Genomic DNA, 24,659 nt, shown 5'->3' with positions numbered 1-24,659 from the left:
CTGTTACAGGAGATGAGGAAATTCATGTCAAAATCTAATCTGTATATCAGAATAGTCATATCGGTCACCAAGAATCAGAGCGTCTTTTTGAGCCATGATGGGCTGAGTGCATAGTCTTAATGGGACGACTGGTTCCCCCCGTCCGGTTCGCAGCGATCAGAGACGGAGCTTTATGGAGCCTGGCATGAAAACCCCTGCTAATCTCGTTAGCGCGAGGTAACATGAGAGTTTGAAGGCACAGGAATTGCTGAAGCCAGAGGTGTCTTCCTGTGCTTCATATTAGATTTGCCTGGGCTGTAATCACATTCGCGGCCACTCGGCTGCAGTCCTGCACAAGTGTGATTTGATTTGCTTTTCAGTTCTACGCTGGAGGAGAATATTCCTGTTTTATTTTGTTTTTTTTTTTGTCGAACCTTTGCTTGTCGACCTGCAGGCTGAGGAACATACTGCGCTTTTGTCTGCAAGTGTTTGCTTCCTTTGCTGTTTAACACGTCTTTTTTGAATCGGATTCTTCTGCTGTGTTCTCCAGGTGTATCTTGGCCAAAGTGGCCTGGTGGACGTATATGCGAACACAACTATCCATCCCAACATGCCTATTAGCAGCGACCTGCTGTTGGACCAGCAGGGAGCGCACATCTACGTCATGACCAAAACCGCTGTAAGTCCAAGACGCGCAATCAGCTGCGGCCGTCACAGCGCGCGTCCTTTCAGCAGCTCACCCAGATGTCTCCGCGCACGTGACTCAACGAGGCCCATCATTCACCGCCAGATTCATCGTTCGTCAGCTCTCCGGGCTTTTGATACTTCCTCAAGCTGTCTCTCTTGCCTAAAGAGAGAATGAAAGAATAAGAGGAAAATAAAGCTGGAGAGAAAACAGAGGGCCCAGCTGGCTGTGGGGGTCAAAGCTCACCATCCCCACTGCGTTGGCTGCAACATTCAGGGAGAGTTTTGAGGTCAAGCAAAACAATGGTATTGATTAGTGAAGTGGCTTCCATTGTGGTGGCACACTCCCCATAGAGCGACTGTGTGGAGCTCTCGACGCTGATGAATGGCTTTGGGAAACCTCTAGTCTATACACTGATGGACTTGTTCCACTTTTAATCGAGCTGGACATTTTAATCTGACTGTGGAGCTCCATAAGCCAACATAAGCTGTTTTACAAACTCAATATCCAGGTTCTTTAATGCAGTGTGAGCTAATAGAAACTAATCTGTATTATGGACTATTGGCAAAGTTAATCCCCTAACGGTTGTTTAAACATGGACACGCTGACTACAATTCAACTCAAGTGCAGCAATAGCTGCAACACAACAGATGACACCAATCTGTTCTCAGCTACACAGTTAGTAGTAGCAGCTACGAATGGACTTTAAATTGTCCTTAACATCAGGCCACCAACAGAACTTGAGTGAAACCCTCAGGCTGCAGTTCCTGAATATCAGGGACAGCAAGATTAATAAAATCACAGACCTTTGCAACCTATAGTAATAAGGAATGATTTATTTCTATTTGTGTCTAAAATTGGCACTACAATTATGTTTCAGTAACCTAAAAACCCCCAGAGTTGAAAAAATATATATTAAAATGTTTCAATTAAAACTTAAGTGAAAGAAGAGTAAAGGATCCCTTTTAAATCATAGAATGTTCTTTAGGTTATGACATTTGTTTTATTTATACATATGAAATTTATTTCTGATATTTTATGACTTATTGTTTTATAATGAGATTAAGACCTTGAACGTCACTGGTCACTTCAGGTGGAGAAGCGTCCGGTGGCGGAGTGTGGAGACCACCGGGACTGTCAGTCCTGCCTGTCTGCCAGGGACCCCTACTGTGGCTGGTGTGTCCTGGACGGACGGTGAGTCTGCGGACATGCTGCATGCGTTAGCAGGCGAGCTCTGCCTGCGCTTGTCCCTCTCACGTCCCTGTGGTATTTCAGGTGTGGTCAGCGCTGGGAGTGCCAGCGAGGGTCTCTGCAGGGACACTGGCTGTGGAGTTTCAACCAGACTCAGCAGTGCCTCAGTGTTCAGCACCTCAGCCTCTACAACATCAGCCGCGGGGAGAAGACCCATGTAATGCGGGTCATGAACGTCAAAGCTCCACCTTTTGTGTCACCTTACATATCTCACACTTAGTTCCCTTCCGTCCTCCTACCCCCTTTTCCACAGATCACGGTGTCCGTCGAGGGCCTGCCCAGCCTGGAAGAAGACGGGGCCTATTCCTGCTTCTTCCAGGACACAGAAACCGTCGCCTCGCTCACGAACACCGGCGTGACGTGTCCCACCCCCGACGCCAGCAGCCTGCCCCCCATCGGCCACGGGGATGACTTTGTGATGCTGACCCTGTCCCTGCGTTTCGTAAATGTGACCGTGGCGGAGACGGAGTTCACCTTCTACAACTGTAGCCTGGTTCAGGAGCTGTCCGGACGCAGGCCGTGAGTACACTCACACGCATTATCTCTCTTAACGCCGAATACATTATGCATCAGCCGGTCTGCTAAGTAGTGACTTCATAGCCTCTCCGTTGTACGTCTGAGTGAGGCTGGTTAAACTGTGTTTATCTGTGCCCTCCCTCCACGCGTCCAAGTCAACGTTTGCGGTTCGTTGTCGTCTTTTGCACCCACGCTGCCTTTGCTGCTAGGTGCCAGGGGTGTGTCAGCAGCCGCTGGGGTTGCAACTGGTGCGTCCATGAGCACGTCTGCACACACAAGCCTGTCTGCAGCCAAGGCGTGACCATCTACAACCAAAACGTGAGTCTACAGTACTGCCAGCAGTAGTTTAAGCAACCACGGTTACCCCCCATGACGTACTGCACATGCTTCATTTTTTTAACGTCACTCATAAGTTGCCTCTTTACGTTTTGCGTCCCCTTCTGTTTTGTCTCATTCCCTGCTTGTTTTTTTTTTTTCCTATTTTCCCCCTTTCTTTTTCTCGTCTGGTCACTTGTGCTACTCCATTCTCAAGTTCAAACTGCCAACACCCACCATCCCACCACGCAGCCGAAAACTGACCCCTTCGCCTCCTACTGTCCGGATCGCTACAATAACAACATCAACGGCAACAACAACGCAGCTGCCCCTCACTGAGACACCTACAACAACAGCAGAGGTCCCTACAACCACCACAGTGACACTACCCACCACCCTCAGTGCTGCATCCACAGCACTGGCCACAGCTGCCCCCTTTGTCAGGACGTCAGCCCAGGCCACCACCAGCATGGGTGGTTCAGGCTCTGCTGTGGAGGGAACCACAGAAGAAAACTTCGCCACCACGAGACGTTTCCCAGAAACGGACGCTGAGAACCTGAACGCTACTTACATGTCCTACACTACATTACCCAGCAGCACTAGCGGCCAGGTAGACTCTGAGCTGAGATTGGTAGAGCCTTCTGGTGACGCGGCGGGCTCGTCTTCTGACGTAACCTCCACCGACGTGACCCTTTTAACGGACCCTCCTGACGGCGAGAGTGACGATCCTGAAGAGACGGAGCCTTCGTCGTGGCTCAGCGAGTGGGACAAGTCCGAGGGAGGGGCGGCGCTGGACCCGGGCGTCAGCGACGCGTTCATCCACACGCACTCACCTAAAACAGTCACTGGCCTCAGCTCTGACTCTGCAGCAGAGTACCAGTCTGATTCTTGGACTGACTCGTACTTTCCGGTGAGTGCGAAGCCATGCGTGCAGGTAGTGACACATTTCCCCGTTCTGTGGCAACCAGAAGGTTTCGTCCGACAGGAACAAGCTGCTTTATCCCACACCATACTTTTCATTTATTCACTTTTCCTTTTTAAATATCGGTTCTCATTATATGTGGTTCCTGTTATATCTATGTTTCATGTTGTCTCTGTGCCAGTTGCTAACTTTTCCTTTTTTTTCATACTTTTTTGTTTTAGGTTGACTGAAGATATTATCTAAATCTAAAATTAATATGATATATCATTCATATTTCATCTTGGAAAATTGCAAATTCATATAGAATAAATGGCAAATTAAGGCTTGGTGGATTGGGTGTGAGTGTGAAGTTACAGCTTAGAGGAATGACTGTCAGAGCCTTGTTTCCTGGTTCAGCCCTACAATTTCAGTCAAAATAAATCATTGTTTCCTTATGAAATAGGTTTAAGTCGAGGCTGATTAAATTGAATGACCCTGACCTCCACCCCGAGAGACGGCTTTAGTCTGAAGTGGAACATGAGCCAGTGAACAGCTGTACCCAACACTTAAGCCACTTGTCCCAAAGTATCAACAGTTGTTCACACATGTAGTGGAACTCAGCAGCTTTAAATGATACTGTAATTAATACTTGAATTCTGGATCAGGATCTGGACATTTACTTTCTTTCCCTTGTTTATAGATATTTTGCACTGTAACAGTGACTTATGTGTCATCAGGAATGTCCGTGTGTGGAGCGAGTTCAGGATTCCTCGCTGCTCCCTGTCGATGTGGAGAGGAAGATCGTCCTGGTGGGAAAACACTTGAACCTGTTCCAGGTAACGTAGTCATCTGTGTTTAAACTCAGTTTGGCGTGTTCTGTTGTGTGACATGTGACTGTTTGTGCGCCTACAGGACGAGAAGCTGGACTACGAGTGCGTGTTGCACATTGATAACCGCTCCGTGGTGGTGGATTCCGTCGTGGAGTCGGACGCCGCGCAGCCGTCGGTTTTCTTCATCACCTGCCGACCTCACCGGGTTAGGAGATAGCTCAGTCCTGCAAAATGGTTGCACCGATGACACAACACAAGTGTTTTTCACATGATCACGGTCACATGGTTGTTATTCCAGTATGCCTATTCTGCCTTGATGGAGGAATACCCAGCCGTCATCAACGTGAGACGAAGGAACACCTTCCTCATCGATAGCGCAGACGATCTGTACGGTGAGGACACATTTACCACTGTACGTTCTGTAAAGTCATATATAGACATTATTAATGTACACATGTGTCCTTCCCTCTCAGTGACTCTGTTCAACTGTTCGGTGGGACGGTCGGACTGCAGCCGGTGCCGCACTGCCGACCCCAAGTACGGCTGCGTTTGGTGTGGCGGCGCAGCGAACTCTCGCTGCGCCTACCGCGACTCCTGCACAGAGGAGATCAAGCACACCTGCCCCGCCCCCGTCATCCACTTTGTGAGGATTGTGCATTCACAACAATGTAAACGCGACTCCACCGATCTCAGTCAGGCCTGGATCGATTGATATGCGGTCCGCTTGCGTTTCAGCTGGACCCAGTGTCTGGCCCCGTAGAGGGGGGGACAGTAGTGACCATTTCAGGCTCCAACCTCGGCCAGAGAGTTGAAGACATCCAGAACTCGGTCAAGGTGGCCGGGGTCCCCTGCAGTGTCATCGGCAGCAGATACGAAGTCTCGTCTAGGCAAGTCATGGCCCAACCTAAACGCGGGGCTGCTTTTATGCTGTAACAGTCCTGCCTTATGCACGTGTTCCTCTCGTAGGATCGTGTGCGAGACCACGAGCAGCGGAGGAGAGAAGAGCGGCCACGCCTCCGTCAAAGTCAGCGGAGGAGGACTGGGCTTGTCGGCGCAGATCTTCAGCTTCCAGGTAAATGCACCACAGCTGTGTTGAGAATTTAGCTTTCAAGTGTCTGTAAAAAGCAGCTGGAGCCCAAAGCTGCTGAGAGCTGTGTAAATAGTGTAAATACGCTATTTTTTCAAGCCATCAGATATTTTTCACTGCTAATGTTGAGCAACCTCCGTGGGAGAATGTGAGTAATGAGGTCTGGCAGCATCGGGATGCATTAGAATAAATGGTTGCAACAGTCCACATATGCACAGTGTAGTTGTTTAATGCACCGCTCTGTTTATCCAAGAAAACGAAAGTGGCCACAGATGATTTGTGATCAATTAGGGCAACGACAGCTCCCACATGGCTTATGCTAATTGGCTTCTCTTGAAGTGGTGCCTTGTGAAATGCCTTGAAATTCCCAGAATGCCCTGGTGTCTCTTTTATCCTGCCAGTAATTTACCTGCTCGGCATTGGATTATTGATTAAACTTTAATCACTGTTGCGCATATTTGTGCCCCGTCCTCCTCCTTTCTACTCCCTGTCTCTTTCTGATCAGGATCCAGTTCTGAGCAGCATCTTCCCCCACAGAGGCCCCAAAGCAGGAGGCTCGTCCCTCACCATCAGAGGTCAGAGACTGAGGACCGGGCACCCGAGTGAGGTCAGCGTCCTGATCGGGGGAGTGCCGTGTTTGGTGTAAGTGCCTTTCGTTTCTCCATGTGCACAGATGGTGCGTGGGACTGAAACGAGGTTAACACCTAAAACGTTCTTCTGGCAGGTTAAACATCCAGGAGAGTCACATCCGGTGTCTGACCAGGGGCAGCAACCGAACGGGGGAACACGCCATCACTCTGCGGTTTGGTGGTGCAGAGCGCCATCTACAGGGCTTGGTGTATCATTACACACACAACCCCAACATCACAATGGCTGCTCCATCCAAAAGCTTTCTCAGGTGCAGTGCTCTAATGGAGCTAAGCACATTGTGCATTATGGTGTCTAACACTATACTTCAGTAGACAGTTTATTGTTTTTCCTTTTACAGTGGAGGCAGGATCATCCGCGTTTCTGGTCAGAACCTGGATGTGGTCCAGGAGCCGAGGATGAGGGTCACTCTCAGTCCTCCTGATACTCTCCCTCCCAGGAAGAAAAGGAGTCTCGGTAAAAGGACTGAATTACGCAGAGGAGGAGGACGGGATCACCAGGGTCCACTGGGGAGACGGAGGAGGATCGTCCCGGAGACTGATTGCCCTGAGGGTAAACTCTGCCATGTCAAACAGGTACATGTATATACAGGAAACTGTAAACATGCTGGTTTATGGCATCATCATTTATCGCTCATGCACTCTCCTGCAGTACGAGTCTCGCTGCACAGTCAACAGCTCCACTCTCATCTTGTGCCCAACTCCGCCGGTGGGTCCGGAGGCCAGGAGGGCGAGGGTCAAAGTCCACTTCCTGCTGGACAGCCTGCATTTTGACTTCATCACTGTAGGAAAGGAAGCCTTCAGCTATGAGCCCAACCCGAAGCTTCACTCGCTGAACCAGAACGACCCGGGCAAAGCGTATCACCACAAACCTGGCAGCATCATCTCAGTTGAGGTGGGATCATTTATAGAAAAATCTTTTGCGTCCTATTATTTAAATGTTATAGAGTAAGGCTCTTTTATCTGAAATGAAATGTTTATTGACTGCAGCTTGAAAAAAGTTTTAATCTGACCACAGCCAATTCTTGTTTGCTCATTGTCAATGATTTAATCAGGGAATGATGGGAATAAAAAAAGAGCTGACGTATAATCTGTATTTTTCCCTTCTAGGGAGAGAACCTGGATCTAGCCATCTACAAGCACGAGGTGGAGGCTCGGATAGGGGATGGAGTGTGCTCGGTGAAGACCCTGACCCACAACCATTTGTACTGTGAGCCGCCGGCCCAGCAGCCTTCGATGACAGTCGGCAAGAAGCACGATGGCATGGACAGCCTGCCTGAGTTCACTGTAAGTGCACGAGAGTCAGTACAGAGCAGTGCTTGGTAGGCCGCTAAACCAGTGGTCCCCGGCCTCGGTACCGAGCGAAAAGAACGAAAGAATACTTAACTCACATTACTGTATTTCCATTTTACTTATTGTGTGATTCTGACCGAGGTATTTTAGAAAATTACCAGATTCTCTCTGCTATATCTGCCTACGACTCGGTCACGTGTTACCTACAACCGCTACCTTCCTACTGTAACTGGGCTGCTCCAGGTGGTAACACAGTATTACTAAATTGAAACCTCCAAGCTAGCAAACAAACGTTTTTGGATAGTTTCTTGGTGCAGCGTAAAAGAGCCAGTGAGGAGACAGAAGAAGAGCTTCGACTACAAAAAAAGAACGCAATACCAGGAGTCTGTAACATGGACTTATTGACACGTTCCCACACACCAAGTCCGCTCTGTGTAATATGCACGCTTATAATAAAGGAAGCCTTCTAACTATTACTACTACTTGACGATCAAGCATTCTGCATGTTACGTGATGTTACCAGGACGCTGCTAATAAAGTTGCATACACAGCGGATTCACGTTTATTATTATATTTAGAAATCCCAGTTTTTATGCCGATCGTATCGTACCGTAGATATATTGTGTGACATTAAACCAGTCCATGGTCCGCTGTATCTAAACCAACTCGACAAAGGGATTTAGTTGTTTGTAAACATTTTAAAATCTTTAAGCACTTTTTTTACGTGTCAAACGTTAGCGTCTCTTTGCGTTTCAGGTGAAAATGGGGAACCTCAACTTTTCCCTGGGGAAGGTGCAGTATGACAACCAGGCGCAGTCCACATTTCCTCTTGAAGCGCAGGTGGGAGTTGGGGTTGGAGCCTCCATAGTGGCCTTGATTGTGCTCATCATAGTGCTTATTTACAGGTAAGCATCAGGTTAAAAAAGTAAAATAATAGATTGTAACTTTCAATGCCATCTTACAAAATTTTATTTGCATGGGTGTTGTTTTGTCAGGAGAAAAAGCAAACAGGCCATGAGAGACTATAAGAAAGTGCAGATCCAACTGGAGAACCTGGAAACCAGTGTGAGAGACCGTTGTAAGAAGGAGTTCACAGGTACAAACCTAATGGTACTAAAAAAATACCATCTCCCTGCCGATTACCCGATCCGAGGCCTTTAATCCTGTCCTCCTCCTTCAGACCTCATGACAGAGATGATGGACATGTCCAGTGATTTGGTGGGGTCCGGGATCCCCTTCCTCGACTACCGGGCGTACGCGGAGCGCATTTTCTTCCCCGGTCACCAGGAGTCGCCACTGAGGCGGGATCTGGACGTTCCTGAGAGTCGAAGGCAGACGGTGGAGCAGGGGCTGGTGCAGCTGTCCAATCTGCTCAACAGTAAGCTGTTCCTCACCAAGGTGAGTCAGCGGGGCTCGCTTTGGGTGGGGAGGTTATACGTGAACGAAGCGAATAGCGAGTAACAACAATCCAATTGGCAGGAAAAGAAATGTCAAAGACGTAACACAATGCTATTTTCTGAGATTCAAGGAGCTTTGAATCGCTCACACGTCCCCCATTGCCTCTCCAGTTCATCCACACCTTGGAGGTGCAGCGGACCTTTTCCCCCAGGGATCGGGCCTATGTGGCCTCTCTGCTGACTGTAGCCCTGCATGGTAAGCTGGAGTACTTCACAGACATCCTGAAGACCCTGCTCAATGATCTGGTGGAACAGTATGTGGCCAAGAACCCAAAGCTGATGCTCAGGAGGTAAGAAAAAGAATCAAACTGTCAAGGTGTTAGTATTTTTTTATAAGAAATAATTTATCATGCAAAATTCTTTTTGTTTTTCTTTTCCAGAACCGAATCAGTGGTTGAGAAGCTCCTGACAAACTGGATGTCTATTTGTCTTTATACCTTCTTAAGGGTACGTAAATATTTTAAATTACTTGGGACACTGTTAATATTTAAAAATGCAAAATCATAGTTGGAAACTCACAGAAACTGCATCGATTCAGCCTGGCGTCTCAGGAGGCTTGATTAAACATACTCACTGTTCCCTCCGTCCCTCTGCTTGGCCAGGAGTCGGCAGGGGAGTCATTCTACATGCTGTTCAGAGCAATAAAGCACCAGGTGGACAAGGGACCCGTGGACGCTGTGACAGGAAAAGCCAAGTACACCCTGAACGACAACCGACTGCTGCGAGAAGACGTGGAGTACCGCACGCTGGTTGGTGCAATATTAGTTTTAGTGTTGGTTCTGGATCAAGTGCAGAAAGTCAGTTGTATTTTTGGTCCATATACAGTCAATTTAAACTACTCACCTTCTTCTACACCTTTCCAGACCCTCAACGTTGTGACGCCGGCCGCCGCTCCTGGTGGCGGAACCGCTACGCAAACGGTACCTGCCAAAGTCCTGGACTGTGACACCATCACCCAAGTGAAGGAGAAGCTCCTGGAACAAACCTGGAAAGGGACCTCGTTTTCCCAGAGACCACACATTGACTCGTTGCACCTCGGTAAGGCCACTTCATTTTAAATAAATCTTAGCGTCTCACTGCAGTGATGAGGGAACTGGAGACGGTAATGATGTTCCTATGTGACCGCAAAATATGGTCTTTTTACTTGGCACTTGTTAATATTGTGATCGGTGTCATTTCTCTCTCGCTCCATCTTAACTCCCTCTTAAATGTGTCACTTGATATGACGTGAGAATTGTTCCATCCAGAGTGGCGTGCCGGTGTCGCTGGGCACCTAATCCTCTCAGACGAGGACCTGACATCTGTAGTACAAGGCTCATGGAAGCGCCTCAATACACTCCAGCACTACAAGGTCAGCACGTGTCTCTCTCTCTCTCTCACACACACACACACACACACACACACACACACACACACACACACACACACACACACACACACACGCGTGTGTTTTTACATCTAGGTGGGGACTCACCATTGACATAATGGCTTCCCTAGCCCCTGACCCTGACCATCACTAAAGGCAGACCTCAAACCTTTGCTCTAATCTAAACCAAAACTCAATGCTAACCTCAGCCCTAAAATCACACCTTGGCCATCAGTAATGAGCATGTGCAGAATCTTGCTGTTGTGAAGGTTGTGACACAGCTGTGCAACATACTGTAGGTCCCTGACGGAGCCACGGTCGCCCTCGTCCCTCGGAATAGCAAACACCACCTCCACGACAGCCACGATTACATGCCCGGAGAAAGTGAGTTGGCTTCACACTCAATACGTACACTCACAGAATGCATCAGTTTGTTCTACTGTAGTTTACTCGAGCACTCTAGACTGTAGTTTATGTTTTTCTCCAGGCCTTGTGTGATGCTCGTTCTCACTAAGCTTTTATTAAATTTACAGATTGGTTTTGCTGTGTGGGCTCAAGCTTGACGCTGCGCAGGTGTTATTTTTAACTCATGATCCAATTTAGAAACTGACACAGGGACATGAATATGAGAAGCCAACATGCAAGACAGCTTTTCAAATTACAGCTTTTGTTGTTTTTGTCAGTAACACAATCCTTAGTCCAGTCATTTTTTTCCCCTTGGTGTATATATGTATATAAGAAGGATCCCACATTACTGCAATAGTAACTAGATTTTGGATAGGATATTTAAGTGTAAATGGATAACCAGACATCTTGCAGAAGATATAGAAACAGTAGAGCGGAAATGACCAGCAGGGGTCGCTGTTTGGCCTGAAATATGTTGCAGAGGATGACATGAAAAGTGAAAAAGCCCAGACATCAGCATTTGCATTGGATAATATTTATCATAATGAGTGGCGACGCAGTTCAAATGGTTATGTCAAACATTTTGGTTTTGATCTGACTCTTTGCCCCCGACTCGCCCACCAGAGACCCCCATGCTGGACGACGCTGAGGAGGGAGGAGTCAGGCTTTGGCATCTGGTGAAAGCCAGCGAGGAGTCGGAGCTGCCCAAGCACCGGAGAGAAAGTGTGAGGGAGCGGGGCGGCGAGAGGGCCAAGGCCATCCCCGAGATCTACCTCACACGACTGCTCTCCATGAAGGTGAGACGGGCACACAGCGTCTGTACACCCAGTCTGTCACAAACGTTCAGTCTCCAGCTGTGATTAATGAAGCCGCCGCGTCTTCGTTTTCGCTGTTTATTCATATCCTCCCCATCTGCTGTGTTTCAGGGCACGCTGCAGAAGTTTGTGGATGATCTATTCACCGCCATCCTCAGCACCAGCCGCCCAGTCCCTCTGGCCGTCAAATACTTTTTCGACTTGTTGGACGAGCAGGCTCTGCAGCACAGCATCACTGACCCCGAGACCATCCACATCTGGAAGACCAACAGGTAACCTGCCACCTGCTGCGGCTTGCACAAGGCTCGGATGGCTGCCACATTACTGTGCAAGAAGATCACATGGTTATTTATACAACATAATTCATCTGTTTTATATATAAACAGTTGCAATATACAGTAGTCAATCAATCACCGCTGTTTACATATGCCTCCAGTTTACCTCTGCGGTTCTGGATCAACATCCTGAAGAACCCACAGTTCATCTTTGACGTGCAGAACTCGGACCATGTGGATGCAGTGCTGTCCGTCATTGCTCAGACCTTTATGGACTCCTGCACCATCGCAGACCACAAACTGGGACGGGTGAGTTGGCCCACGGCGCTACTGCCGAGGTCATTGTCTAAATTACACACAATAATCGTGGTGTGTAAGAAGCATTGACCATCTGCTGGGGCCATTAAAAAGTAGACACATCTAAAAGAAGCTAATGAAAGTAATCACGTATTGTTTATCCGTTCGCCCTCATTGCACAGGACTCTCCCATCAACAAGTTGCTGTATGCCAGAGACATCCCGCGCTACAAGCAGATGGTGGAGAGGTAAGAGTCTGGCAGCCCAGTTGCTCCACTGACCTGGGGCATAAAAGCAATTTAGAAAAGAGAGAATGGAGCGAGAGAGAGAGATAGAGCGAAGTCCGGGACAATCTGTCAGTGCCAGACAAAGGGGAGACGAAGCCTGTGGGGCTCCATGCATGGATGGTCTGAGAGCAGACTGCTGGACTTACTGCTGTCTACTGCACAAAAAACTCACAAAAAAGGTGTTCTAATAGAGCTTTACTGGGTTTGTATGTCACTATTATTAGTTATTATTATATTTTTACAGCTGCAATTTTAACATTGTTTTATGTTTATTTTAATATGTGAAGTATTTGTTTAAATGCACACGAGAGTGAAAGGAGGAGATGATTTATGCTGTCAACATCCTTTCATTCATGCTTTTGCCAACTTGGGCTCCATCTTTCTGCTGTGCTCTGTACTTGGTCCCCGTGTGATGAGGAGGGCATGAACGGCTGTACACCTTCTCTCCTCCTCCCTCTCCAGGTACTATGCCGACATCCGTCAGACCATCTCCGCCAGTGACCAGGAGATGAACTCGGCTCTAGCAGAACTCTCCCGTGTATGTTACCCTCTCTCTCTCTCTCGTTTTCCCCATTTTGCAAGACTAACTTTTTTTCTCGGACAAAGGCTTGAACACACAAATCATTTCAGAACCTGGAATTTTCCATGTGGATGGGCGCATAACAAGCCCGATGTAGAGTTTGAAATGAAATATGAATGTCAGCTGATGCAGCTTTTAACAGCCTGCGCCCGACAGAGGTGTCCTCACCTCCCTATTTTTACTGTCCAAAAACAGAATTATGCTGCCGAGGTCAACTGCCTTGTGGCTCTACATGAACTGTACAAGTACATCAACAAATACTACGATCAGGTGAGTAGTACAAAAAGTCCTAAGACTGTAAAGTTTGTTGTGGCTAATTTTACTCCACTTAAAGTGAACCTCTGTAAATGCTAAAACTGCATGATACATTTATGAAGCTCCGCCCTCCCTAGTAACTGTTGCTATGCATGTCAGACTCTCGCTGTGTGTGCTATCATGCAGCTTATGCATGATGCAGTTTATCTATAATGGTTCCCCTCCTCCTGTCAGATCATCACAGCGCTGGAAGAGGACGCCACAGCTCAAAAGATGCAGCTGGGCTACAGGCTTCAGCAGATCGCCGCCGCCGTAGAAAACAAAGTCACAGACCTATGACCCGAAGGACGAGTTCGGCCTTAACCTTGAAGTGTAGAAACAAGCGAAGGAGAACGAACGACCAGTGCGGCACAAACCATGGTGATCGTGGTGCCGTTGAGGGGATTGCCTTGTTTCCTGTTCGGTGTGTGTGTGGATGTGAAATGTCCCTGCTTCCTAAACGCTGGGAGGGAAATGACAGTGATGGCTGAGGGACACAGAAGGAGCTCCTCTTGCTCTGCGGCCGAGTCACAGCTCATAAAGATTTCTCATGTTTGAATTCAAGCTAAATGGAGACAATTTATTTTATCAAGACAAAAAAAAAACATTCCTGCAAGTTCACTGTTCTGCTTATTAGTCTTCTGCTGAGATACGGATGCTGGATGAAGAAAACCATGAAGGGAAAAGTGAAACCTAAACGTTGACAGCTGTGGACCCTTTACCACGTAATGTCTTACAACACTGTGGATGCCTGAAGAGTCATTCATCTCTGCTCCGAGGGCGTTTTCGTTATGCTTTTTACTCACTTAAATCATTCAGCCAAGTCTGGCTCATGGCGAGTTGCGGCTGGTTTAAACGGTTTCTCCAGGGTAGGTTTCCTTTTTTTAAACCTTGCGCCGCCTGCTGTCGTGTCACTGTAACTTCTAGATGCTGCTTCATGTAGTTTAACCTGAAGTGTTGATTTTGTTTTGCTGTGGATTTAGTGCAAACTGCTCTCATCCTCCTTCCTTTTCGTGGCGACCTACTGCTGATGTGAATGTCCTTTTTTGGGACTATTTTTAATATGCGTTGTTTCGTTTTGGCAGAGGACTTAATAACTTACTCAGAAACTGATCCGTCCTTAAGGAAACTTTGTTAGACAAAAGTAATACATTAAGAATGAAGAATGAAACTAATTTTTATTCATGAGACCAAATCTGACTAATTAGAAAGAAGAAAGAAAGAAGAAAGATTTCCACATTATTTATTTTATTTTTCACTTCCACTTCAGAATAGGTTTTTGTGGCAGAATTTATTTTCTATTTGCAAAGTATATTTTCCTTCGACAGAAGTTTTTTGAGTGAAGTATAAAACTTTTTTACTGTGAAAAGATGTGGATTCAAACACCAATATTTATACAATAATTCCAGATTAATTTCAGCAATTTTCAATCAGTTTGTTAAAATAATGTTTCTTTCATTTAAGTCCGGTTTGAGCTTCCAAATCCATCTCTCAGATGCTACTGTTTTCAGTGCATAGACTACTCAGTCGAGTTGTTCTTCCCCGTGGTCACGTGGCCACGACTTTGCCGTCGTTACTGGATTGCTGTTAGAGGAGGATTGTTGCTAGTCGTTGGGGTTTCTCACAAACCTGTCAGAATCTGCTTGTCCTTGTTCTTAGCTTTAATTTGAATGGATGTACTGTATGTGGTGCCGCTCAGACGCCAGCTCTGATCAGTGTTACGACGGGCAAAGCTGCATTCTCTTCCTCCTTTTCTGTTCCCTGTTGTGAGACTCCCTTACTACTGTAGGTTATTTTCCTATTTAATTTATTGTTTATTTATTTTTTTACATACCTTGTTTGTTGTTTTTTGGCATATTATAAAAAACAATGACGATAATGCCCCCCAAAAATCCTTTGCTTTAGATTATGCCATTAAGAGCTTTTGCTATTCCTTTCTGTCTGTTGATCTTAAGGCGACGTGATGGTGGATTTAAGGTTCTATGAACGATGAAAACAAACAACTGGAAGCCAATTTCAAAGTCAGTCCTAAAATCCAAATGCATGTTTTTAATCCTTCAGTTTTAAGTCTGTTGCATTCTTTTACCAGGAGCAATAAGGGCGTTTTCAGTGGTAAAGTTGCGAGCGATGACATTCTTTTCCATGGACATTAGCGCTTCTTGTTGCTTACTTAACGTTTTACCATTTTCTGGTTCTTTGGGAAAAAAAACTGTAACTAAATAATCCTGAATTGTAGCATTCTCTAACTAATTGATAGGATGAATTTAACAACAACTCAATGTGACGCAATAAAGGTGGTTTTGATGTTATGGAACGTCTGACGTTACTGTGGAGGAACGTTTGGCTGTTGAGACGTGGACCTGTTACCTCTGCTGTGTTCATTACAGGTCTGGTTGCTCGCTGTCCACCTGTTTTGGTGTTTTGATACTATTTGCATAGCTTGTGATCACTGTATCCGCCCATCCCTCCTGGTTTTGCTACAGTGAACTCTCCAAGCTGTCAACTTCTTCGATGGTTCGTTTTGACCCTTCCTTGGAATCCTGTGATGTACTTGAACCCTGCCCTGCTGCTGGTGAACAGACTGACTTTACAAGCTGTAAATAACTTTCTACCCACTTGCCATCTATAATTGCTTGAACAGTTGGACTGTGTGTATGTGTTACAGTACAGTACTGTAAATAGTCCAGGACGAGTGAATCGCTTGGGATCAAATCTAGAGAAATCCATTCTGTCTCTGTGGTCAATCAGGCTTCATGCACACCTGCCACACAAAGCCGGTAACATTATACACCCCATCCACAACTATTTAAATTCCATGTCGTCTGCTGATATGATAAGTGTCACGGGTAAACCTCCAGGATTACTGTGTCTAAACTTAGCAGCAATAACGCCAGGTCACGTTTCCGCCTGTTGTTAGTGGTAGTGGTGAACAGATGGTACAGTATATGGGGTCATGGCCAAGTGGGTAAAATGGCCCCCAGCCCTGCTACAGTATGTAATGTGGGACCCCCATGATTCCAGTGCCTCTCCAATATTCATCACCTCAGCTGTTCACAGCTACTTCCTTAGCAACATCCGCGTGTTCCTTCTTCTGTCCTCTAACCATCAGGGAGCCTGGAGGCAAACAGGTTAAACTGACCATGGCCGTGTTAGCTTTATCCAGTCCGGGTTCGTTATTGCCAGGCCAGACTGTGCAATGTGGCCTCCCCAGCTTCGGAGGAAACTGGAACACAAATCTGACGCGATGTACTGCATGACCTCCTTTAACACCTGATATTCATCTCCTACTAACCCACTAATCCAGACCCATGCAGGTGCTGTTTGCATGTCTGTTCGCACGCTCACACGCGCCTCCTGCTCCTGTGGGGAAGTGTCTTATGACAGCTCCCTGCGAATGGAAGCTCGTCACAGCCAGCACTGGCTTTCAGCTCAGGGCTGGACCAACATTAGACACCGATATCAGGACACGGGAGGATTGGAGGAAAAAAGAATGAACACCTGCTGAACGCGGCTTTAATGCGACACAAACAGCCCGGCGACTAAAGAGGATTATAGTTTTGTTTGATACTGTATCAAAACGCTCGGTTAATTACGAGCCTGTAAACTGTTGTATTAACACGTCTCAACGTAGTACAAACAAAATCTGTGTTTGTGTCAGAGTATCCAGTCAGTGTGTTTGTAGAGCACACATGCAGTTCATTTTAAATGATACTGATCATGAAACCAGCAAGCTCTATCAACTCAATCAAAACTTTGCCTTTTTGCCTTCTAATTATTTGGTTCTATTCATATTGTTATTTTATAGATCATCTTCCGAATTGTGCTACAGCTTTTTTCTTGTTTTAGATTTGTCTTCGAACTTTCTTACTTCATACACTACATTGATGTCCAACAGAATTAACAATTGGACATGTTGATGGAAAAAAAAAGCATGGGATCTATTTTGGGTTCTACTTATATGAACCTTTTTTATGCAAAACTATTGGGTTTGCACGTTCTGACTTCATCCACTTTGGGCTCTTTACTCTGAATCGTTTGGGAGCCCAAATAAGAGGCTGCGAGGTGTCAGCTGACTTTGAACCGTTACTCACACGAGGTCCAGAGACACTCGACATCTTAAGACAACTTTTCTCTCACCTCTCATTTCTCACACTTCAACACCACTGACTCTCTTTTTTTCCTCTCTCTCTCACTCTCTCCTCTCCTCTTCTCTCTCTCTTTTACTGTCTCTTTGTGCTCTTTGCTTTATTTCCCAGCAGCCCCTTTTGCTCAGTGATATGAACCATGAAATCATTTTCCATGTCACAAGGGGGGGGGGGGGGGGGGTGTTAACAGCTTGGTGTTGGCAATAGAAAGCAGCAAACCCTGAATTTGACATGTGAACCTTTTGAACATGTGCATCTCCATGCACGTGTATAATAATAATAATAATAATAATACAGTAATAACGTCAAGAGGATTATGTTAGGTCTGCGTATACACTATATACTGTACTGTACATCCCCCATATCCCCCTATTAACAGTATTATGTAGTATTTATATATATATATATATTATTATTATATTGAGGCTGGGGATCCCATTTTTTTTTCTAAATTTAGCAAACTGTGATCCCTGAGGCCCAAAGGTTAAAGTCCCGTGAGCCGGGGCAGAAATAATCAGCAGCTGTCGCATCCTCGACCTGTCTGGCCTCACAAGACACTCCTCTGATCTCTGTTGTGGGAAAGTGACAGCAGAACGGAACAGAAGGGACACAAACCAGGTTTTACTCCACTAAGGGAAGGACCTTAATGGCTCCAGGACGTAGGTAAAGGCCTGACGGGCAGTGGCGAAGTAGACCAGTGTGAATTTCCATCTTTAGATTTTGCTGACTAGTGCCACCGGACGCCCCCTCTCACCTCTCGCAACGATTTTTAAGGAGAGCAACGCTAAAGGTGCTGCCATTTCACTCGCTGCTGGAAATTTATCTGTCTCTGCTTGCTGAAGATTTGACCTCAGTGGCTCGCAAACAGGAGCCGCAATTTAGCTTTAAAAGACCCCAGCTCTGTCTCTGCAGGCTGCATCTGCTGGGCAACGCTATGCAGAGGTGTCCCCAGTCCGCTCCAGCCGCTCGGCAACACACGTGAGTATCCTATTGGTAACTTCATTTTTTATTGCTCTTTCAAGCTGAAGGAAATTGCAATGGAAAGTCAAATTGTATTTTGGGATTTGGTGGGAACACTTCATCACCATTGAGAACTTATTACTTGATTGAAAGACATTTACATTCTTAGACATAGTTTAACAGGGCATAAATAAGATATAATTATTCCAGAATCATTTTAGGTATCATGCAGGTCACACACTGGATACAAGAAGATTATCAATCATCTATGCAAAACATACATAGAACAAACACAAACACCTGTCACAACACACAGTTCCGTCTAGTTTTTTGTATTTTCAGACGTTACATGACCTAAACCTCCATCTGGGCAGGTGGGATGCAAAGGTCTCAGGTTGCAAAAGGCAACCTGATTTACAGCTGAGTCAGAAATAGGGAAACTACCGATGCTGTTCGTCTGCTCGCGTTCAGGCAGTGGGACAAGTTTCCATGGCCGGCTGAGTCCACTCTAAAAGTAGATCTGCCCCCAGTAACGCGAGACCATACTGTACATGCGTGCTCATACACTGCATGAAAGGCAGCAATGCAGCTTTTGACGTCTTTGTGTGTCCGTAGGAGTGAAGCTAAGTCACCTGATACGACCTTGTTTGACGACCTTGGATGCCGTGAGCAGCTGGAGCCCAGGCACAGCCAGGACTCAGAGGACCCCAGAGAATACTGTTATGGTACCACAAGGCTGCTGAAGGCTAATTCAGATTCACATTAACTACTTACTGATACAGGCTATATCAGTAAATACTGTATTCTATAATAAAAAGTGCACACATCTGCTTTTGCCTTCGTAGGTGGGTACCATCCTGTCCAGATAGGTGATGTGTTTAACAGGAGATACCAAGTGGTTGCTAAGCTTGGCTGGGGCTACTTTGCCACTGTCTGGCTCTGTCTGGACCTCAGGTCGGTTTAAGCCCTGGAATTGATCAAATGGAAGGAAAACTTCAGTGTACATGTGACGTCTGATGAGGCGTCTGTGTTTGCAGAGCGGGTCGTCGTGTCGCTGTGAAGGTCCTCAAGAGTGGAGCTGGCTTCACCCAGGCGGGACAGGATGAACTGGCTCTCCTACGATGTGTCGGTGAAACTTCCTTCCTTGTGTCTAAAGCCATAATAGTCATTCTTTAAAGGCCGTAATTGGCTTCTCGCTGTCGCTACCCTCATGCTCGTCTGTCTCCCGTCAGGTTGGTGGCCCTGTGCGTCGTCATCCCTCCGGCCGGCGAATTGTTCAGCTGCTTGATGAATTCAAGCTGGCCGGGATCAACGGGGTCCGTATCCTTCTTACAGTGCAGTGTCGTTTCTTTGACAATGACGGATGAGGAATGATCGTGTGTGTGTGTGTGTGTGTGTGTGTGTGTGTGTGTGTGTGTGTGTGTGTGTGTGATAAGTCTATTTTTCCAAGAGTTTCTCTGTTTCTAAAAGAGTCTTTAATCCCTGCTGGTCAGACATGTGCCTGGTCTTAGAGCTGCTGGGACCCGACCTGAGAAGTTGGCAATTGTGTTTTGGGAAACCGGGACTGTCACACACGCGTGTCAAACAAGTTCTTACACAGGTAGATTTCACCTCAGTGAACTCATACACGAGCGGATGTACATTACGGAGGAATGCAGCCAGTCACCTTTGACAGTGTGTGTCATAATGAGACCATACATTTGATACTGTTGGTTCAGAGCTAACGTAGCTCATATCATATCATCATAAAGGCTAAAGCTTTTAGCTTAGTATGATAAAAGAAACATTGTCAAACTTTCAATTTTGAAGATGATGATGAAGAAGTCAAAGGGAAGTGAGCATCAGCATCACTGTTTGTGTTCTCTCTAGGTTCTGCAAGGCCTCGACTACCTCCACACTCAGTGTAAAATCATCCACACTGACATCAAGCCAGAAAACATCCTGCTGTGTCTGGAGCAGCAGCCTCACATCCTACCAGCAGGGGGCGGCAGCTCCTGCTCTGCTCTGACTGGGAAGGAGGCCAAGTCCACAGGCACAGTTGGTTTTTCATTTTACAGATGCTGGAGGCTGTTTGTGAGTGAAGTCTCAGAGCTGGACATGGTCGGACATACGTGGTTGATTAAACATGTGCACAAAGCAGGTGCATTTGCAGACAAGATGCTCATAGGATGCAAACTTGATCACAAAACAACAGCAGATGTTATAAATGCATCTAGCTCAAAGAAAAGGGAATCTAAACATGATTGCAGTACAAACAAAATGCAGTTAAGAAAAAAACATAATACAAATACAGTCTAAACTTTGGAGAAGAGATTTTAACCGGTGATTTCGTGTTGTTTTTGTCAGAGAATAAACAGGTGAACCCACGCAGCTTAAAGGACATGACGGTGAAGATCGCTGACCTGGGCAGCTCCTGCTGGGTGGTCAGTCATCGCTCTTACCACGTGTCTGTCCACTTTTTATGTTGCGCAGGCAAGATGAGAAATGACACGCCTTGTTTCTGCTCGGTGTGTCCCAGTACAAACATTTCTGCGAGGAGATCCAGACCCGTCAGTATCGCTCCCTCGAGGTTCTACTGGGCTCTGAGTACGGCCCGCCCGCGGACATCTGGAGCGTCGCTTGCTTGGTGAGGGAAAGGCCGTATATGTTTACATGCCTACTATCCCACCAGTGGGTTCAAATCTGAAATGAGGCCAGAATTCTGAAACCTTAAGGCCATTTTTTCCCTCCTGCATTCTCTCAGGCCTTCGAGTTGGTCACTGGAGACTCTCTGTTTGAGCCGAAAGCTGGCGAGTTCGTTTCCCTGGAGGAAGGTACATTAAGTACTGTGCTGTCGCTGCCGGACCAGAATGACGAGTACTGACAAAAAGCTAAATGAGATTACATTGTGTTTCATACATTCCATGCTTGTTCTCTCTCTCCATGTCAGACCACATCGCTCAGATCATGGTGCTGCTTGGTAAAATACCACCTTCCATTGCTTTGTCGGGTAGATACTCTATGGACTACTTCAGTCGTACAGGTGAATGCTAATTATTTTATTATTATTTTTATTTACTTCTGTTCTTTTATAAATTGCATTAAGGCTCCTCCCTGTGTGACCAGGTGACCTGCGTTGTGTCGGTCCACTGAGGCTCTGGAGCCTTTATGACGTTCTGGTGGAGAAGTACCACTTCCTGTTGGAGGAGGCGTCTGGATTCTCTGACTTCCTCCTCCGCATGTTGGATTATCATCCGGACAGACGGGCCACGGCTGCTCAGTGCCTGCGTCACCCCTGGCTGAACTTGTGATGGCCTCATCAAAGCCCCAGAGGCTTCTTCCCCATCCGCAGTTGGATGCTTTTAGCAGCTGTACCGGTCCAGATTCAGAGCTTCTTTACACTTTAATACTAAAGAAAGAAAGAGTTGTCAGTCACGCCGATTTGTGGGCTCTGTCTGTGAACTGGGCTCTTGTCCCTACTCAGCCTTGGACACCATTATGCACTATGAGCAAGTGATTCTAAAATGCCCATTGCTGCACTCACAGACCTGCCTCCACTAGGCAGCGTGGAGTTGGAGGCTCACTTTGAGAGCAGCTCGTGATGTATTAGTAAAGCTGTGCAGCAATCGATGATCTTGCAAAGCAACTGTGTTTTAAATATACTTTTGCCAGATCAATCACACCACAGCTGTTAAATCTGTGTCTCTCACACACACACACACACACACACACACACACACACACACACACGGACACACACGGACACATACGCATCTCGTAATGGAAAAGTTTTTAATCCGTTTTTTTAGAAAGTTAAGTAAACATGTAAGTTATGCTTTTGTATAAAGATTTACATGTTAAAAACTGAAAAGAAAAAAATGTTAGAAACTGCATGTAGACATACAGTATGCAAAAAGATACAAAAAACTTTAATAAAATAGTCTCCAATCAAAGAACATGGATCAAATTGTTACTAATTTAATCCAGGTTTAATGTAAATTTAATCACTAGTGAGTTGCATTGCATGATTTAATCAGCACATACTATTAATAATGTTTATCGCTGTCCAAATGCTTCAATCATCATCATCATGATGTTCATCAACATCAGCATCAAACACAAGCTACTGTACGCTTCTGTTATGCTTCTGCTGCATTGTTGGAAGATCTTTAGGACTCGACCTTCAGGTCAGACTAAATGATCGTCCTCACAAACGTCCGACTGTGACCAGTGTTTTGTCGTACCGACTGTGCAACACTAGCCAGAGCGTTATTAAGAAAAACATTAATTAAGAGAAGGCAGCTGCATGAATCAGTCGAACGCAACAGACTTAGACATCCACACATGACGGCGGGGAAATGTAGCAGGAAATTGCAGCTCGTTTCATTTCCATTGTTTCCACTTAAGAGTGTAAGAATCAGATAATGACTCCTTCTCATTAAAAACTTATTAGAGCAATACCAATGCACTGCAGATAATACATTATTGACGCGTGTCAAGCGGTTCAGCGTGAGCTCTTCCAGTCTGTCATCATATCCAGCTGTAGGCCCGGCATTTCACCAGTGGGTTTTCCTTGTAGACGACCTTGTAGCTGCACTCGGTCCTCACCCGAAGACACTTCCTGGGCCACGAGGTGGGTTTCATTGGCCTGAGAGGAAAGGACAGATTCCTGAGACTGTGAGACCCGTCAAATGCTCAATTCGAGTGAAATCATTAGTATGACCCACGGTTAATTATCTACTCACGGGGAGCAGTAGAAGCCAGAGTCGTGACAGAAGCACTTGTCACAGCCTCTCCAGAAAGACTCTGCTGGTTTGTAGTACTTGTCTTTGTACGTGCAGAGGCCTGTGGAAGGAACGGGCACCACAGAGACACATCAGCCTTTCCTGTCTAGTTCAACCCACTGTTTACAGTAGCGAAGGTTGCATCAAAATTTTGCAGAGGCTATAAATGTGTGTCCTTCCGGGAGAATTTCAAAAGCCCTGCTGCAGGAGGTCAGGCACATTGGTGGCTAAGCCCAGCATCCACATTGAGTTCATTCCCTCGCGGAGGGGATGTCTGTCACCTTGAGAAGGGGATCAATAACAACACATTGATCTGGTGAGAGGAGCCCTATGGGGCTGAATGCAAGGTCAGGATATAGAGGGCGCGGCCTGCACGGTCGACCAGCTGGTGTCGGCTTGACGGCCAGAGGTGCAGCAGTTCACGATGACCTGGCTGGTTCTTAGCTCGCTGTCTAAAATGATCAACACCATCGGCCATTGGATTTTAAGCTGAACAAGGAAACAGGAGTAGCTCTTACCTTTTATGTGGTAGACTGAGGCTTCTGAGCTCCCGTTGCACAGCAGAAGGATGAGGGACAAGCAGGCCGTGCAGAGCAGCGACAGAGAGCATCCGTGAATGCTGTTTATTGAAAGCTGCATTGTGAGAAAACCAAAACCTATAGCCTCCGAACACCCATTAACTGATTATGAGTTAAAAAGTATGTGAGCTTCACAGGATTGAATCTTAGGTGAGTGTCCCATAAAAGCCACTTGAACTTGTGGTGCCCCAGTCGGCAGCGTCTAACATTTATAGTGTGAACGTAGGAAGGGGAAAAATAGCATCTCCGCATGTTTAGTTCCCAAATGGCATCGTCCAAGCTTTGTGTCAGAACGAGGTGTGTTTGGGCTTTGGCTGTGTACCCATGCATCCCTAAATATTACCTTTTGTAATGTTTGTGTGCCAGCGGTCAGCGTTCTTCAGCTTTCTGTGCCACCCGTCCGCGCTCACACATATTCTCTGCTGACTGTTAGAGCTTAAACCTATTTTTACGAGCGCTGACTCTACCAAAGCAGAACTCTTTGTGCTGACATTGTCCCTTGTGTGAAGGAAATTGGTTCAAGCCAAATAATCGGAAAGCTGCATTCCGAACATCAAAAATTCATGAAAAACACGGCGACATAACCTTTGGAGAGTCAAGGATTTTGTAGTCCCCCCGGTGTCTTTTTGCTTCTCAACCTTTGCGTTTGGCATTTGATATTCAGTCAGAGCAAGGCTGCGATGAGAATAAAAGAGTTTGCACGGGACGGAACTGTTTAACATATGCAGCGGTGCAGGGAGCATGAAATAAAAGATGCTTAGATGTGTGAAGCACATGCACAGTGTCTCAGTGTGTGACTGCCTGCAGGACAGGTTGTGGTCAGCCTCTTCCTTCCTGGCACCAGTCGACAAAAGAGAAAACAAACCGGACAAGGCACTGGAAGGAAGTTGTGGTGGCTGAAGGACTGCAGCCTCCAGGTCCATGCTTCCGTCAT

At 46.4% G+C, this 24,659-nt stretch overlaps 2 protein-coding genes across 4 annotated transcripts in view; both read left to right on the top strand.

The window, feature by feature from the left end:
- LOC114858827 (plexin-B1-like) overlaps positions 1–15,588 on the top strand; it is a 37,332-nt gene extending 21,744 nt beyond the window's left edge. For 2 of the 3 annotated variants that reach the window (XM_029156450.3, XM_055510340.1), the window contains exons 6-38: positions 530–658; positions 1,758–1,858; positions 1,940–2,072; positions 2,169–2,434; positions 2,641–2,749; positions 2,964–3,656; positions 4,385–4,483; positions 4,560–4,682; positions 4,776–4,869; positions 4,951–5,120; positions 5,213–5,364; positions 5,444–5,549; positions 6,070–6,206; positions 6,289–6,462; positions 6,553–6,787; positions 6,864–7,106; positions 7,322–7,498; positions 8,261–8,409; positions 8,500–8,600; positions 8,685–8,902; positions 9,073–9,251; positions 9,342–9,408; positions 9,564–9,710; positions 9,825–9,999; positions 10,209–10,312; positions 10,627–10,711; positions 11,357–11,529; positions 11,659–11,819; positions 11,984–12,131; positions 12,302–12,366; positions 12,868–12,943; positions 13,181–13,255; positions 13,475–15,588. In XM_029156450.3, coding sequence (XP_029012283.1) covers positions 530–658; positions 1,758–1,858; positions 1,940–2,072; positions 2,169–2,434; positions 2,641–2,749; positions 2,964–3,656; positions 4,385–4,483; positions 4,560–4,682; positions 4,776–4,869; positions 4,951–5,120; positions 5,213–5,364; positions 5,444–5,549; positions 6,070–6,206; positions 6,289–6,462; positions 6,553–6,787; positions 6,864–7,106; positions 7,322–7,498; positions 8,261–8,409; positions 8,500–8,600; positions 8,685–8,902; positions 9,073–9,251; positions 9,342–9,408; positions 9,564–9,710; positions 9,825–9,999; positions 10,209–10,312; positions 10,627–10,711; positions 11,357–11,529; positions 11,659–11,819; positions 11,984–12,131; positions 12,302–12,366; positions 12,868–12,943; positions 13,181–13,255; positions 13,475–13,579 — 5,169 coding nt within the window. In that variant the 3' untranslated portion in view covers positions 13,580–15,588. The remainder of the gene's footprint in view (positions 1–529; positions 659–1,757; positions 1,859–1,939; positions 2,073–2,168; positions 2,435–2,640; positions 2,750–2,963; positions 3,657–4,384; positions 4,484–4,559; positions 4,683–4,775; positions 4,870–4,950; positions 5,121–5,212; positions 5,365–5,443; positions 5,550–6,069; positions 6,207–6,288; positions 6,463–6,552; positions 6,788–6,863; positions 7,107–7,321; positions 7,499–8,260; positions 8,410–8,499; positions 8,601–8,684; positions 8,903–9,072; positions 9,252–9,341; positions 9,409–9,563; positions 9,711–9,824; positions 10,000–10,208; positions 10,313–10,626; positions 10,712–11,356; positions 11,530–11,658; positions 11,820–11,983; positions 12,132–12,301; positions 12,367–12,867; positions 12,944–13,180; positions 13,256–13,474) is intronic. The other variant, XM_029156451.3, reaches the window with a different exon arrangement.
- A 2,052-nt stretch (positions 15,589–17,640) lies between these two features.
- si:ch211-220i18.4 (SRSF protein kinase 3) lies at positions 17,641–22,045 on the top strand. The gene is made up of 13 exons (XM_055510307.1): positions 17,641–18,214; positions 18,337–18,402; positions 19,000–19,109; positions 19,230–19,338; positions 19,422–19,509; positions 19,617–19,704; positions 19,878–19,984; positions 20,254–20,416; positions 20,731–20,807; positions 20,903–21,010; positions 21,128–21,197; positions 21,314–21,406; positions 21,490–22,045. Exons 2-13 carry the CDS (start codon positions 18,359–18,361, stop codon positions 21,672–21,674), a joined length of 1,242 nt encoding a protein of 413 aa, XP_055366282.1. The 5' UTR covers positions 17,641–18,214; positions 18,337–18,358; the 3' UTR covers positions 21,675–22,045.
- Positions 22,046–24,659: the final 2,614 nt, after the last annotated feature.

Source organism: Betta splendens, chromosome 7 (genome assembly GCF_900634795.4).
Source record: "Betta splendens chromosome 7, fBetSpl5.4, whole genome shotgun sequence".
Taxonomy (NCBI): domain Eukaryota; kingdom Metazoa; phylum Chordata; class Actinopteri; order Anabantiformes; family Osphronemidae; genus Betta; species Betta splendens.
The sequence above is the reverse complement of the archived record's forward strand: the minus strand, read 5'-3'. Positions and strand labels throughout refer to the sequence as shown.

Coding starts and splice junctions, on each gene's coding strand:
- si:ch211-220i18.4 (XM_055510307.1), top strand. CDS start 18,359: ATGCAGAGGTGTCCCCAGTCCGCTCCAGCCGCTCGGCAACACAC. Junction 19,339..19,421: donor TGGCTCTGTCTGGACCTCAG/GTCGGTTTAAGC, acceptor CTGTGTTTGCAG/AGCGGGTCGTCGTGTCGCTG. Junction 19,705..19,877: donor GGCCGGGATCAACGGGGTCC/GTATCCTTCTTA, acceptor CCTGCTGGTCAG/ACATGTGCCTGGTCTTAGAG.